This window comes from Cottoperca gobio, chromosome 8 (genome assembly GCF_900634415.1).
Source record: "Cottoperca gobio chromosome 8, fCotGob3.1, whole genome shotgun sequence".
NCBI classification, from domain to species: Eukaryota; Metazoa; Chordata; class Actinopteri; order Perciformes; family Bovichtidae; genus Cottoperca; species Cottoperca gobio.
The window spans coordinates 17,175,649-17,190,687 of record NC_041362.1 but is presented as its reverse complement, the minus strand read 5'-3'; the positions used below and the strand labels follow the sequence as shown (position 1 = coordinate 17,190,687).

At 40.4% G+C, this 15,039-nt stretch overlaps 1 protein-coding gene across 1 annotated transcript in view; it reads left to right on the top strand.

The window, feature by feature from the left end:
• grb2b (growth factor receptor-bound protein 2b) overlaps nt 1–14,514 on the top strand; it is a 29,048-nt gene extending 14,534 nt beyond the window's left edge. The window contains exons 3-6 of the mRNA XM_029437686.1: nt 6,674–6,771; nt 10,059–10,181; nt 11,080–11,248; nt 12,317–14,514. Coding sequence (XP_029293546.1) covers nt 6,674–6,771; nt 10,059–10,181; nt 11,080–11,248; nt 12,317–12,502 — 576 coding nt within the window. The 3' untranslated portion in view covers nt 12,503–14,514. The remainder of the gene's footprint in view (nt 1–6,673; nt 6,772–10,058; nt 10,182–11,079; nt 11,249–12,316) is intronic.
• Nucleotides 14,515–15,039: the final 525 nt, after the last annotated feature.

Below are 15,039 nucleotides of genomic sequence, written 5' to 3'. Positions count from 1 at the left end.
TGTGTGTGTGTGTGTGTGTGACACATGGCTTTTGTGGGTGGAAGTGCTATAATATTTGTGTGTGTGAGACAGGGGGAGGATGGCGTCTACAGTGGCAGCTGTGGCGGAGATAATCCCTGGCATGGACCTTAGCCTCTCAAATAGAAACTCCTACAACTATTGTGGCTCAATCAGATTAAAGAGACAAAAAATGTTTCGTAGAGGGAGAGAGGCAGGATGGGAATGCATATCATCCACAGAAGTGCCACAGCACAATGCTGGCTCGTCTTGGAACACAGAGACAGAGTTCTGTTAAAGACAATGCTGCGGTTGTCTGCTCGCTGTATGGTAAAAAAAAAGAAGCCAGCTAAGCAAATATTTTATTTCTGCTTTTCCTCATGGGCTGCCATTCTTTCGGTTTTGAGAGTCACCAGATGGAGCCGTAAACATTTAAGGTCAAATGTCACTCCAAAGGCACGTCTAAGCTGACTATTTCCTCTGGTTTCTATTTTAAGCAATATTTGAGCATACCATCTCACTCCCTTTTAATATCCAGGCTTCGGGTCTTATCTTTTTGAATAGGTTTTTGCAAATGTCTCCTAAATTTCCTAAAGGATATCAACTTGGGAAAGTTGGTTGTCACAGTGAGAACGGACACTTATTGTATGTTGTGACAGGCTTGAGATGCATATTCAGATTCATTAAACCTAACTGGCGAGTTGGATCACCCACTGTTAATGGAAACTTGTTTTTACACTTTTTTGTTTTGGTACTGATTAAACAAACGTGACATAGCGTGTAATGAGCTTGAGGTGTGGGTGGGCATCGTTGGACACAGCCAGACTAGCTGTTTCCCCCTGTTTCCTGTCAGTGTGCCAAACTAAGCTCCAGCTGCTTGCATTTGCCCTTTTATATTTACTGGACAGATATGACACTGGTATCAATCTTCTCATTTAACTCTCTGCCAGAAAACAAATACCGGTAAGCACTTTTACTTAAATGTGGAACTATTCCTTTTTTTTTTTTTTATGGAAATCTGAAAGCAAATAGATAATTATCTTTGTATTAGAAGGGTATTAAAGGGTGGCATAAGAAGAGATAATTCTTCTTTGTTTGACCTAATACTTACTGAAACACCTTTCGTCACACGTTACTCAGAAGTCTGCCACCATGCTGCAATCATAAGACACTGTGCTGTAGAACTTCAGTTGATTGTGCCACAGGCAGTTTTGAAGATATTAAAAAGATAAGGGGCTTCTCTTTGCGCTCTATTTTTTACCAAGACACCGCGGCTCAGCTCGGTCTGTGGTCGGAAAATTACCAATTGAGGTCAGTAGTGCTTGGCAAGCCCAACCCTTTGCTGACATCTTTGTAGGAGGTGAGGGATGTTTCTCTGTCACTGCAGCCGCTTAATTTGATTGAATTTGTTCGACCAGTGCTTTCACTCATTAGCCGTCTCTTTCTTCAGCCACTCCCTCTCACCAGTACTAAGTCTATATACAATGCAATCCATCTTCTGGTTATTGACTACATGCTTTAATAATTTCAGTTTTGGTCATACAGTCGCTACTGAATTCTGTTTTTTGTCTATAAAATAAAATAACGGTTTTACTTGTTTGTACAAATGTAACGGCATTTATCGTTTTGTAAAGCTATTTATTTGAACAAGGCCTAAAATATCAAGATTGTCCAGATTTTGCAACATTTTGTTTTTAAGCTGGAAATGGATTTTGTATGTACGCACAAGTTTCTTACTTTTTTGTTCAATGGAGCCTTAGGAGCCATGCTGCGGTTTACCCTGCTGCATCTTTCAGACACCATCATCCCACAACAACACAACGGTGCATGTGAACATATGTCCCACTGCACCAAGGACGTGACCCCAATTTGTTTCACTTGGATGTCCGATGAGTTTTGCTGTGTGCTGTAATATTGCAGGTTTGCATACAGAATAAAGCATTTTCAAAAACACCAGCAATATAACCAGTGCTTGCATATATTGTGTAATTATAGTTTTTATCTTCTGCATCAGACATCGAAAATGAAAGTTAGATCGGGATACCACTTGTACAAACGGGTGCTTCTTTTTAATTGCCTGGAAATTCACTTAAGCATCTTAGCAATTCATATAAGCTTAGGAGTACAGTATATAGCAGCACCTGCTGTGGTCTATTATTAGCTGGTTGTAGACTGGGTAATTATTTAAGGTTACTCAAGTTCATATGGACATGTTGTGCTGTCTGCCAGAGAGACTCCTCAACACTGTTCAAATGCATCGTAGTGAGACTTATGATTTATCAGTAATATAATTGAGCTACTCTGCTTTAGGAATGTTGTTTTAACTTTGAGAGCTTTCGTTTTACTTTATTTGACCATGATGGGTTGAAGAAAAGTGCATCCAATTTTCTCTCTGCTGTCATCTTGCTGAAAATGAAATGAGAAATGTAACTTCCAGTTCTTATTTTCACAATTGCAGAGTCAATCTACTTCACAACGTTGTACTTACTTGATGTCAATCTGTCAAGAGTAATTCATCCAGTTAAGAAAGTTTCTTTTTTTTGATTGCTTTCCCTGAGGGAGGTCAGACTTCAGGGTCAACTGAACAGCACGGCTGGAGCCGGAAGGGTTTCGTGGGCAATTCAGCAGAGTGGATGTTTGCAAACAAGTGGGCTTGAGCCTGGGTGGTGAGGATGAAGCGTCGTCTCGCTCTTCCACTTACAATACTTTAGAAAAGCACATTTTGTACTTCTACAGTTTTTGTTGCTTTGATTTTTAATAAAATGGATTTGATTAACACGTTTGGATTCGCTGTACGTTTTACGAACCACTAGCTTCAATACAATGCGAGCATGATGATGGAGAAATGTGTCCATATCAGTCCCGCCCCCACATGCTCGATGTGTCTGTGCGCTCAGCCGAGAGGTTGTGTCCTGCAGGATTAGAGAGCCGAGATCCGTCTACAGGGTTTGACAAATATTAGCAAAATAATTAATGACAAAAACGCATTAAGAACTGCATCGATTGCACAGACGGGACTTTCTCATTAGACGGGCTACTTTGGAAAACACCGGTGGCGGCAACATGATTGCACAGTAAGCATTAATAAGTCCACGGAAAGCATTGCTTCTTCATATACGCACACAGATGTTTACGGGCTTAAAGAATAAATGAATTATCTTTATTTATATTGCACTTTTTTACAGCAAAGCCATCTCTTAAAATGCATTACAAACATTATACAGGCAATACGTCAGACAGTCCTGTGTCAGAGAATGTAGAAGGTGTGTGTGTGTGTGTGTGTATACGTGTATAAACATAAACAAACAAACCCATGAAACAGAAATAAAAACTTTGATAAAAGCCATTTTATTAAATTGCCTTATAACAAGTTTGACACTTGGCTAATAGAAATGTATTAAAGTGAGTCTCTTGAGACGGGTGTCATTATGAACACATGTAATGAACCTCTCTGTTGAATACATTGTAAACACATTGTTAAACACGGACCTCACTGCAGTAGCATATTCACATGGTGAACGCTGTTAGATTTATTTGCTTTATCTTCATTTACCATGCTGCTAATTTTATTATTTAATGTATTAATTAACTCAGTCATTCAGTGTTTTGGGTAATATTTCTCCAACCTCTTTGTCTTTCTGCCATTTTCAACTTCTTAAGAAACTTTGAAAGGCTTTTGAATGTCCCACTACTCATAACAGTTGTTCACCTTTTAAGGGCTTTCATAAGGGAAGCTTCATGAAGAGATTTTATCTTTACCAGGAACTAGTCTTTGACTGTTGAGAAAATGCCTAGAAAACCTCATAATTCTAAGAATGACAAAATCTAAGAACATGATTATAAATGTTGTTTTCTAAGACTCTTTATGAACACTGCCCCAGTAATGGCTGGTTTTAAAGGTTCAATGTGTAAGATGTCAGGAAAGGATTTCTACTACTAATGTTGGGGATCTCCTGACTTTATTGCCAACACTGTCATTGACATTTTGGTCCAGAGTGAAATATTTGGATAACTTTTGAATGGATTGCCAGACTGACATGACTTTTGGTGATCCCCTGACGTTTCATCTCGCGCCATCATTTGGTCAAAGATTCAATTTGACACTTGACACTTGACAATGAGTCGACAATACCTGCAAAACATTCCCATCAGCTTTAGCTGTACTTTGTGTTTAGCGCTAATTAACAAGGGTTAGCGTGCTAACATGCTAAACTCTGATTACGATTATTAAACCAGCTAAACATCAACATGCTAGCATTATCATTGTGAGCATGCTGATATTTGCATTTAGCGCAAAGCACAGCTGTGCCTAAGTACTCACAGAGCCAATATCATGACTGTACTCTGTCTTGTTATCCTTCATATAGAGTACACCCTAAGCTGACAATGCCCGTGCAAATGTGAGCAGAGAACTGCATGTCAGCTGGCCGCGAGGCAACAGTGTTGGATCAGTCTCCTTTTGTAGGAGCTAGTTCTTAAAGGTTGGTTTGGTGTGTCAACATACAGCCCAAAGGCTAAGGCCTTTTGTGTGAGTCTTGGCTCAGACAGTGTCACATTGACATAAACACACTCGCCCCATCTCTCTGTGTATCACAGATGTACTCCTATATATATATATATATATATATATATATATATATATAGATATATATATATATATATATATATATATAGATATATATATATATATATATATATATATATATATAAGATATATATATATATATATATATATATATATATATATATATATATATATATATATAACTAAATATATATATATATATAACTAAATATATATATATATATATAACTAAATATATATATATATATAACTAAATATATATATATATATATATATATCTAAATATATATATATATATATATATATATATATATCTAAATATATATATATAAAATAAATAAAGTAAGTCCACTGTGTAGCACATACAAATGCACGTATAGACACATCTACCCCCCACTCATGATTTCAACCTACTTATGTTTTTGGTCCAAGGCCACTCCTTGATCCAGTAATGCTGGTCTTGTGCAGGGTTAGCAGCTGGGGGAGGCTAGTGACAGCTGGCATTCTGCAGGCTCACTGGAGCAAATAGACCCAGGCCACTCACTACACGGGGGCCTATTGGACAGCTGTCTTGGGCTGGGTTAGTGGGAAATTCTGAATTTAAGGGGAGATGAAGAGGGAGGCAAAATAGAAAATGGTGATCTAGAAAAAAATATGCATAGAGAATTGTCAAGTCTTCTTTTTGTCTGATGTTTTCCGTTTGTCAGTGTGCTGCTTTCTTCTTGCAGAAAACTCCAGTGACGCTGCATTAAGGATTGCATGCCTGCCTAAGCAAAAAAAAAAAAAAAATTCTCTTGAATTATGCAGATGAGTTGTGATCAAAGACGGTTAAAGAAATTGCTTTTAACAAACCTGACTTGTGTTCTTCTTCTGAGTTAAACTGAGTCACTCTTCAGTACAAGATTCTGACTGGATGAGAGCGGAGAGATTAATGTTAGCCCTGCTTTACCTCGAGCTGCTCAAAGAATCAAACAAGTGACAGCTAGGCTGTGTGACATGTGTATCACGTCCTTTTTCTCTTGCTTTTCAGGCTGCTGTTTGTTGGCCATAAGTTGGGCTATCAAATGGGCTTTGAGTGCTTTTTACAACATCCTTCAGACGGATGCTGCGTCACTCAGTGCTGTTGCTTTGTTTTCCTCTGAAAATTGTAAATGTCTAGTAAAGGGTTGGGCAATATGTTAAAATTGCCCAACAACAAGCGATTGTGTGTGTGTTGTGTGTGTGTGCTGGATATCTTGAAAACTCACCTCATAAAACAAAATACGTTTATTAAGGTGGAGGCAAAATCTGAGCATCTCCCCACTCACTCCCTCTCCGGGGCAGACCATTAAATAAGCTAAATAAAAAGACAAAAAGCACCAAATAAAGCCTCCCGGTGACATCCACTCGCCCCGATATCTGATGCATTCTTCCTATCACCCAACGCTAGTCTGTGTTGCTGAAAAGTAAAAACGATTTCACATGTACCGTAAGAAAGGATATTGTGCACGGCTTTTCCTTATTGTTTATTGTCCCTTTTCTTTTAAAGACCCAATTCTAAAAGTTTCAGTGGAAATGAACACTTCAGAGTTTTAAAATGATTTCAAATAATCAAAAAGAAATCGAACATTTCAAGTTAAGAATGGAACAACACTCATGGGCTCCGTTTTGTAGACGCTGCTGCCAACCAGAGCCATCGCTCATAAGCACGCTCACACATAGACAAAGTGGCACATGCATATTATCTTGGACACACACCGACGCACCACTCTCCAACCACACCTGCACTGCAACCGTACTTTCAGACATGAATGCCCTCAGCCGCCTGTCACTGAGGCATTCTGCTAAATGAGTCTCTGCAGCTAAAGGTGCTCGTCACATCCACACACATTATTGGTTGTTTTAGAAGCTATCTTTTGAAGCATTTTAAATTGTATTTGCCAGCTGCTCCCAATATTTACCAAGCAGTTTGTAACATGCACCTTCTGAAGTCACAGGAAATTAAAGGAAATGGCTCAAAGCTAAATTTAGGAGGTTGATTGCTGTCCATTGTTGACATTTGTGTGTGGCACTAACCTGAACGACTCCTCTCTCTCTCTTTGTCAACACCAGGTATTAAATGAAGAGTGTGACCAGAACTGGTACAAGGCAGAGCTAAATGGAAAAGATGGCTTCATTCCCAAGAATTACATAGAGATGAAAGCCCATCCGTAAGTATTATGCATCCCAGATCCCTGGTCAGTCTTTAATTGTGTAACTGTGCCTTAATTTGAAAGTATCTGTGAATGTGTGTGTGTGTGTGTGTGTGTGTATACTGTCGGGCTGTGCGATTAATTCAATTGCAATGAGGCACTCGATGTGTCTTGTGTTATGAATCCAGCGCCCCCCCCCCCGCTTTCCTTTTACAGTGGTGCACTTTCCCCCCCGTGCACCTCAACTGACCCTATGCCAGCTTATGAAGGTGGCTGCTGGCTCCGCGACCTTTACAGCACCTCTCGCCTGCGTGACCTTTCTTGAAACTCTCTGCTTGTACTGATTAATTTGGACATGTTAACTGTCAGTTCCTGTGTGTGTGTGTGTGTGTGTGTGTGTGTGTGTGTGTGTGTGTGTGGACATTACCTGTGGTCCTGTGCTCAGTGCTAGATTAGTTCCTTCTTTATTAATGTGCTCAAGTCTGACACTTACCTTATTGCTGTGGTGCGATCAGATTGACCTCCTTTATGTTTGTGGGGGAAGACACCATGTTGCATTTCTTTCTCTTTTTTTCTTTTCTTTTACTGCTCCTGTGTTTTTTTTTTTTATGCCCCTTATGCCGGTGTAACGACAATACTCAAGTGCTGACAGTACTTATCATGGTTATGGGGAATCAATATTTAACTGTGCCTCGTACATCTGTAACCCTAAACCTCCCGTAATCATTAAAATGAAGTCTCTTAAGGCTGTTTCAACACATTCATGCTGAGTGCAATGTTTTCTGCAAAATAATACACATACAGAAAGGCGTACCACAACATTTTGCACAGCATCTAACAAACTATTAATTATTTGGATTGGAAACAAAATGGTAAAATAATAATCTCATTATCATTTTTTTTAACAGATTCTTCAGGTGTTTACTCACCCTGTATGAATAAACATCATTTCACGACACAATTGTAAAACTCAGCGCCGTATGTAGATCAGCGTTATAGTCCCTTTTTTAAAAAGTAATGTAAAGCATTCGGTTATATTTGTGAATATATTTGTGACTTGGGACGTTGGAATATTTATACTTTAGCATATCCCAGCTAATAATGCCATCAGCCTCCAGGAGAGGTTTGTGCCAGCAGCTATCACTGCCTGTTCCACCCGTGAGGTAAATTTCACCCCTCAAATTGATCATTAGTTTATTGGTATTAGGCTCTCATCAGGGGTTAGAATGAGTGTTACTGCCTGCCACATCACAGAGAGCAGGAAGGCAGTGCATGTGCAGGATCTGACATTTCTACACGAGAGAAGATCCGACCTGTGCTCCACCGCAGGGGAACCATTTGTGAATTTGAACACTATGTTGTTCGTATTGTGTTATTTCAGCACACAATAAGGTCATCGACTGTGTGTGTGTTCCACCGCCCACACTTGTCTCTCTCGTCAGCCCGGTCAAGGTTCATGTCGCATGTCCTACTTGCTTTAGAAACAATTATGTGCTTTCTTGTGCACGTTAACGTAGAAGCAGAGTTTCGAGACATTGAGCGGAGGCATCATGGGGGTGCTGTCAATGGAAACTCATTCAGTACCTGCTTTTCAAAGTGCAGATAATTCCGTGCAGATTTTATAGTGAAATAGCCAGCGGGCCAAATTTGCACTAAGGCTACATCCCAGAAGAACCACAAATCACAGACTGCAGTGACTGAGAGGTTTCCTAATGTCTCATGGTGCTCGCCTTAATGGGCTCCGTTAAAGTGTTACCACATCCTAGGACGTCAACAAAAGTAGTTTTAAATGGACTTTATTCTGGACCTGTCTTGGTGCTGTAGAATAATAAATACTTCACTGTGACGCAGTATAGTATATTTTATATTATATTAGATGTTTTATCACCTAGTTTCTGGACAGAATATAGCTTTACTGCAAACGTTTGATTGAGGAACTCCCCAGTACAGTAACGCATAGAAACAGTGGGGACAGTGATGCTGTGGCTGGAGTCTGCCTTCGCCTCCCATTGTGGTGACAACAGAGTGCCACCCGAAAGCACCAGGCACCCACGCAGCCCAACAGACACGCACACACAGCTGTGCTATACAGCAGGGCACAATACAGCATGGCTCTGCTCCAAGTCAAGAGTCCTTTCTGTTTGTAAACACATCTTTTACCCCGCTCGCCAGTAATTGTGTTTTTGTGGCTAATAGTCTCATAATTAGAGTGGGAGAGCAGCATGAATGCTTTCAAGTGTGGGTTAGGCTTTGTGCCCATTTTGGCGATGGGATCGTATGTGGACGATTACGTTTTTCGTACTCTTTTTATAAATGTTAATTCACAAAACTCCAACTTGCTGCTTGGAGAAAGCGTAAAGGTTTGATTAAGCTCTATCAGTGTCTGAGCCACGCAGCCGACCCCCTGGCAACCGGGTAACCGCGATTGGACCAAATGGAAATGGGAAGGATCACCTGACTGTGGGCATGTCTGTTGCTGATAGTAATGTCCTGTTTCATTGGCTCCATCACTCGCTCTGCTGTCACTTGTATCAAACAAGGAGAAAGACTCGGTGTGCGTGCTCGCTTTGCGTCGGCTTGGCAGCAAAGCGAGCACACACACCGAGTCTTTCTCCTTGTTTGTCAAGAGTTAGCCATTTCATTATTGATTTTCACCTACGTGTAAAGGAGCCAAGATGCCATCTTTTGGCTGACTGTACTTTTTAATTATTTACACAAGTAAAGAGCTTTCACTGGCTTTATGTCCACCTTTCTCTCTCCATCCTAATCACGCTCACTTGTTCCCTCTGTCAGGGTCTCTTCTTACAGTTCTATATCAGCAGCATGTATGCAACAAAGACACTTTTATGGCCCTTTAAAAAGCGTTCTGACTTTAAATCTCAAATTGAATCTGTTAATTTTTAATGCTTCTCGATTTAGAGACGCCGAAACACGGATGCTCCCTCGTGCACATGGGAATAGTGGGACAATAAAAAATAGTGTTGGCTTTCCCCCTATAATTAGATTATGACTAACCTACTTCCTGGTACACGGATGGACAGTGCAGCTCCATTGGACTCACAATGCTTGTATACCTTTTTCTTTACTTCCTGGTGTGAGCTGTGAACAAACAGTATTGTAGGGCTGCACTGAATGCCACTGTTTATATTCAAAACTCCTATTAAGGTTTTCCAATGAATTTAATAAAAAAACATTCCCATTTCTTATAGACTCCATGGATCCAGTCTATGCAAGAAGAAGGCTACGCGGTTGCTTTGGGTCAGCTTAGTCGATGCTAACTTGTACCTGTTTTCTGCCTCCTACAGGTGGTTCTTCGGGAAGATTCCCCGGGCCAAAGCAGAGGAGATGCTAAACAAACAGAGGCACGACGGGGCCTTCCTCATCAGAGAGAGCGAGAGTGCGCCGGGAGACTTCTCCCTCTCTGTGAAGTAAGTTAGTGCCGCACCAATATACAGTAAGAACATGATTCACACGCACTCTGTTTTCTATAAATACTATTTAAAATGATGCTGACATCAGTGTACAGTTTCCTCACTAGTGATCAGGTTCTTGTGTTTCCATACTTGGTATGTCTGAGTCATCAACACAGCCTCTTCCTTATGCCTGTGAAGTCTCAGTGCTGCCCCCTGGTGACCGATGTTCGCCTGTTAGGATTTGTATTGTGAGTTGGACATCAGCCCTATGAGTACTTACTGTTTTAGCTGACGCACAAAGAGCTCATTTCCTCTTATCTGTCTCTCTCCATTCTGGCCTTCCACAAAGAGAGTTCACAGCAGGTCTCATGTGAAGTTAATGCTAAGATATGGAATCCTAATTACTGTCTGGACGGCCCTGATTCCACTCAGTCATGCCAGTCGCAGACATTCAATAGGAGCTGACTGATTAATTTCACTAATACTTACATGGCTTCATGCTTCTCTACACCACAAGGTGTGTGCATGATGATGATTATCATCGGTGCCCCCGCCGGCATAGAACTTTCAGCACACGATCCATTTAGCTGTCCAAAAACGAAGCTGTCTATAGCTGATTATTTATAAAATTATTATTATTTATAAAAAGCCAAATGACGAGAGAGAGGAATGATGAAAGTGCAGGCAGGAAGAGACCGACTGAGCCAGTGAAGAAGAAAAAGTAGGCCACCTTTCAAAAAAATGAAGACAACCATCCGTCAGCATGCAAGGTCATTCATTAGTGACACGCTGTACCATGCATGCACTGAGAAAAGTTATCTGGGGCTCTGAAGTTTGCCGTCAAAAACACTGAATAAGGCGGTCAGAATCTGACCCCCCTCCTCACTCTTCTCCTCTCTTTGCCCTCATGCAGGTTTGGAAATGACGTCCAGCACTTCAAGGTTCTTCGTGACGGCGCTGGAAAGTATTTCTTATGGGTGGTGAAGTTTAACTCCCTCAACGAGCTTGTGGACTACCACCGCTCCACCTCAGTCTCTCGTAATCAACAAATCTTTCTGCGAGACATAGAGCAGGTCCCCCAGGTAAGAATTGATAGTGAAGAGTGAGCACACTCTGAGCTCTACTCCTTTAAACTAAAATCACAACAAGAAATAGTCTCTGTAAGGTTACAGAATGATGTAATATATAAACTGTTCAGAGGTGAACATGTGTTTTATTTGAGGATAAAATGAGATTTACTGTTCAAACTAGAACAATTATTTTATATATTCAGTTATATTATTTTCAGAAATCATGAAATCAAGATGCATAAATATATAATTCCTGCTGTGGGGTTGAGAGAAGATGATGCGTGAAAACATCTTTCTTGTGCCGAGAAGTCATTTGAATATACCAACGTGTGTGTGTGTGTGTGTGTGTGTGTGTGTGTGTGTGTGTGTGTGTGTGTGTGTGTGTGTGTGTGATGAGACAGACTGTAGGTAGAGACAGCCACAGTGAGGCTACACTAAAGAGTTTGGAGCTAGTATAATTTGTGTAACTGATTTTAAATAAATACGAAAAATATAAAATAATTTAAAAATCGCTTTAATTTCAAATTGATGTGAAATTTGCGCGAGTCTGGGAGTCGATAGGCCGGAGGAAGTTAGCTACAGTGAAGCTGGTAGCCTGCAGGTCTGAGGGAAAGAAGAGAGGAAGTGAACAAAACCACACAGACATTAAATAGATGACAAGAAGTTGCAGGTTAGACAGTCAGAGGGAAAGGTGTGTGTGTGTGTGAGAGACATAGCAGGAGGGGGAAGAGAGATTGTGTAGCAGGATACTCTTTGTTTGTTCTTGTACGTTGCGTATGTTCAACCACTGAAATTTGTTGTTTTCTCAAGATTTGAACGATTTTGCAGCAGACGCATTTTGCCCATACTTTAATTACAATTATGGAATGCACACCTTGTTGGATATATTGTACACATCTCGTAATCCCAGTGTCATACTTTGGAGTATTCGCCGTCTAGAGCGTTGAATATTGAGGATATAGCGTAGGGTTACTTCATCGCGAGAAGTGTTTTTATTCTGTCACATACTTTGTCAGTCATCCTATCACACCCGTGCTAACCTGTCTCTCAACCTCTCTTTCCTTCTTTTCCATCGCACAGCATCCCACATATGTGCAGGCACTCTTTGACTTTGACCCCCAGGAGGAAGGAGAGCTGGGCTTCCGACGCGGAGACTTCATCCAAGTCCTGGACAACTCTGACCCTAACTGGTGGAAAGGAGGCTGCCACGGCCAGACGGGCATGTTCCCCCGCAACTACGTCACGCCTGTCAATCGGAACATGTAAACAGTCAGATCATGTAAACAACAACAACAACAGCCACAACAGCAACCATCACCACCACCAAACCACCACCATCATCATCATCATTCTTGATCTCATCAGCCCCCCCCTCCCCACCATCCAACCCCCCCCTCCACCCCTCTTCGCCATCCCACGATAACAGGAGCAGACAGGAAGAACAACCGAAAGAGAGAGATAAAACAGGAGTAGTGCTGTCGTAGGCGTCGCTGTGTGGGTGGCAGCTGAGCAAAATCAACTTTTACTCGCGCTGAGAACGTTCACCTCCCCAGTGAACGCCTCGGCGAGGATTGAACCGTCTTTGAGGGAAATCTAAATGCAGAGAAACTAAAGAGTAGTGCAACCAACCGTGAAGATAACCAAATGATTCTACCGCTCCCACAGCTGCTTCTGTCTTCTCCTTAACTTCTTAACATTCTGCCTTCATTTCTTTTGTGTTTTCTTTTGTTTCTTTCTTTGCCGCATGTTGTTTTAATCACCTAAATGAAATGCCTACCGATAAATCCTAACTCTGTTTTAAAGAAAAGAAAAAAAAAGATTAAAAATATAAAAAAGAAGAAATGGTTTTAAAAATTGTACAAAAAAGAAGAGAGGAAAAAAAGATGCAATCTACAGTACAGCAAGTTTCCATGTCTAAGATCATTGGCACGTGAGCATTGTACATCAGCCATTGGCTGTATAAATAAATCAACTATAGAGAGAATCCATTTTTTAAGAATATATATTATATATTTGTATGTGTTTGTCTGTTTTACCTCTCATCACAAATTGTATTTTTTTCCATTTTGTAAATTATGTTCAATCTTCTGTTAGTCTGGATAAGACCTAGTAGCTCTAGGATGTGCTGAATTGTCAGTCTATTTTTTCTTTTCCTTTTTTTTCTGAATCCATCTGAGGGCTCTCAGATAATACAGCATGATATTTAAGGGGTCATAAATTCCATTTGAATGAACTTGTCTATAATGCAAGAAAAGTAACATTAGTTCTCTGAGAAGAAACTAATACTGTCAGGAAGCTAAATGTTGACCAGCAAGTAGAGCCATGAATGCTGCAAGAGCTGTCGTATTACAAAGCCCTGTATAAAGGTCAACCACCTTTTTTTTTTCTTTGTTTTTTTAAAGCCAATGTATTTATTGCAGCCATTTTTACTTGGGCAGTGAATGTAGCTGACTGAGTCCACAGACATTAACATGAGGGAAGCAAGGTCGGAGAACTGAACTACACATAAAACATGCAAGGGATTTAAAAAAAGAAAAAAAAGACATGCTGAAATAGTGATGTTGTCGATATTCATTCAAGAGAGTGGTGTATGAGGATATGTTCACATCCATATTCACAAACGTTCATTACATGCATGCATACGCAGACGCTCTCCTCCTTGTTATACCTGCACGTAACAAGGAGGCTGAGTTTGGATAATCACATTGTGTAATCACCAGTGCAGATCCGCAGCTGGCACAGATAAACAGTACAGAAAACTGAGAGATTGTCTTTTATGCTAAAAGTTGAGAGATCAGCTTAAATGATGTAAACGTTTTTTTGGGGGTTTTTTGTTTGTTTTTTGTCTAATGTGGCGTGTGGTCAAGCACTTTTTTTGTCGAACATTTAGATTTCTGGTCCTGTGTGTGTGTGTTTGTGTGTTTGTTTACTGTGTTTGTGTTTTCTTGTTCTCTCTGGATAGTGCCTTTCTCTCTGGTGTTTCAGTGTCTCCGACCTGCTACTTTGAGCCCCCCCCCCCCTTTACGGGGTCTGCCAGTCCTGCAGTGAGAAACAGTGTACATAATCCAAACTGCCACATCCAACAATGCCCCCCCCCCCCTCCTACATCAACCCGCCTTCACCTTTATCCTCACCAACATGGAACTCTTCTTATTTAAGTGTCTCTCGCCTTGTCTTACCTAATGATACTGTTTTTTTTGTTTTTGCTCTTTTTTTATTTGCATTTGTTTTTTTGTTTTTTCAATTAATAAAATGCAATTATTAAAAAATGAGAATACTTTCTTTGTTGTCTATATTTTAGCCGATTTAAACCTCGTGGACTCCGAGTGTTAACGCACTCATAAGTTCACAAACTCGCTCTTATTGTCTGTATTTTAAGTTTAAAATTTAAAGGAGAAGTTTGACATTTTGGGTATTTACATTCCTGCTGAGAGTAGGACGAGAAGAGTTTTTGTTATTAAATGATCTAACGTGGAAGCTTTTGCTCTGCATGGCTCTTAAAGTGAGTCACTGTGGCCACACGCGGTAGTTACAGGATAATGTCACTTTGTTTTCCCTCCATTTCTGCCGAAGTACGTCGTGTCTATCGTTTCACTGTTGTGGTAAAAGCATTGAAAGGTTTGTGTGTGAGATGCTAAAATGTAACAGTATAACAAGAACAGATAGGATTCAGCAAACTGACTCGGGTAAGTTTGTTACACAGCAATATATATATATATATATATATAATGTACAGTTTGCTAACATTAGCCACCATGAGCTACGTGTCATGGCAGCAAAACCCCTGAGTGAAGGCGACGCAG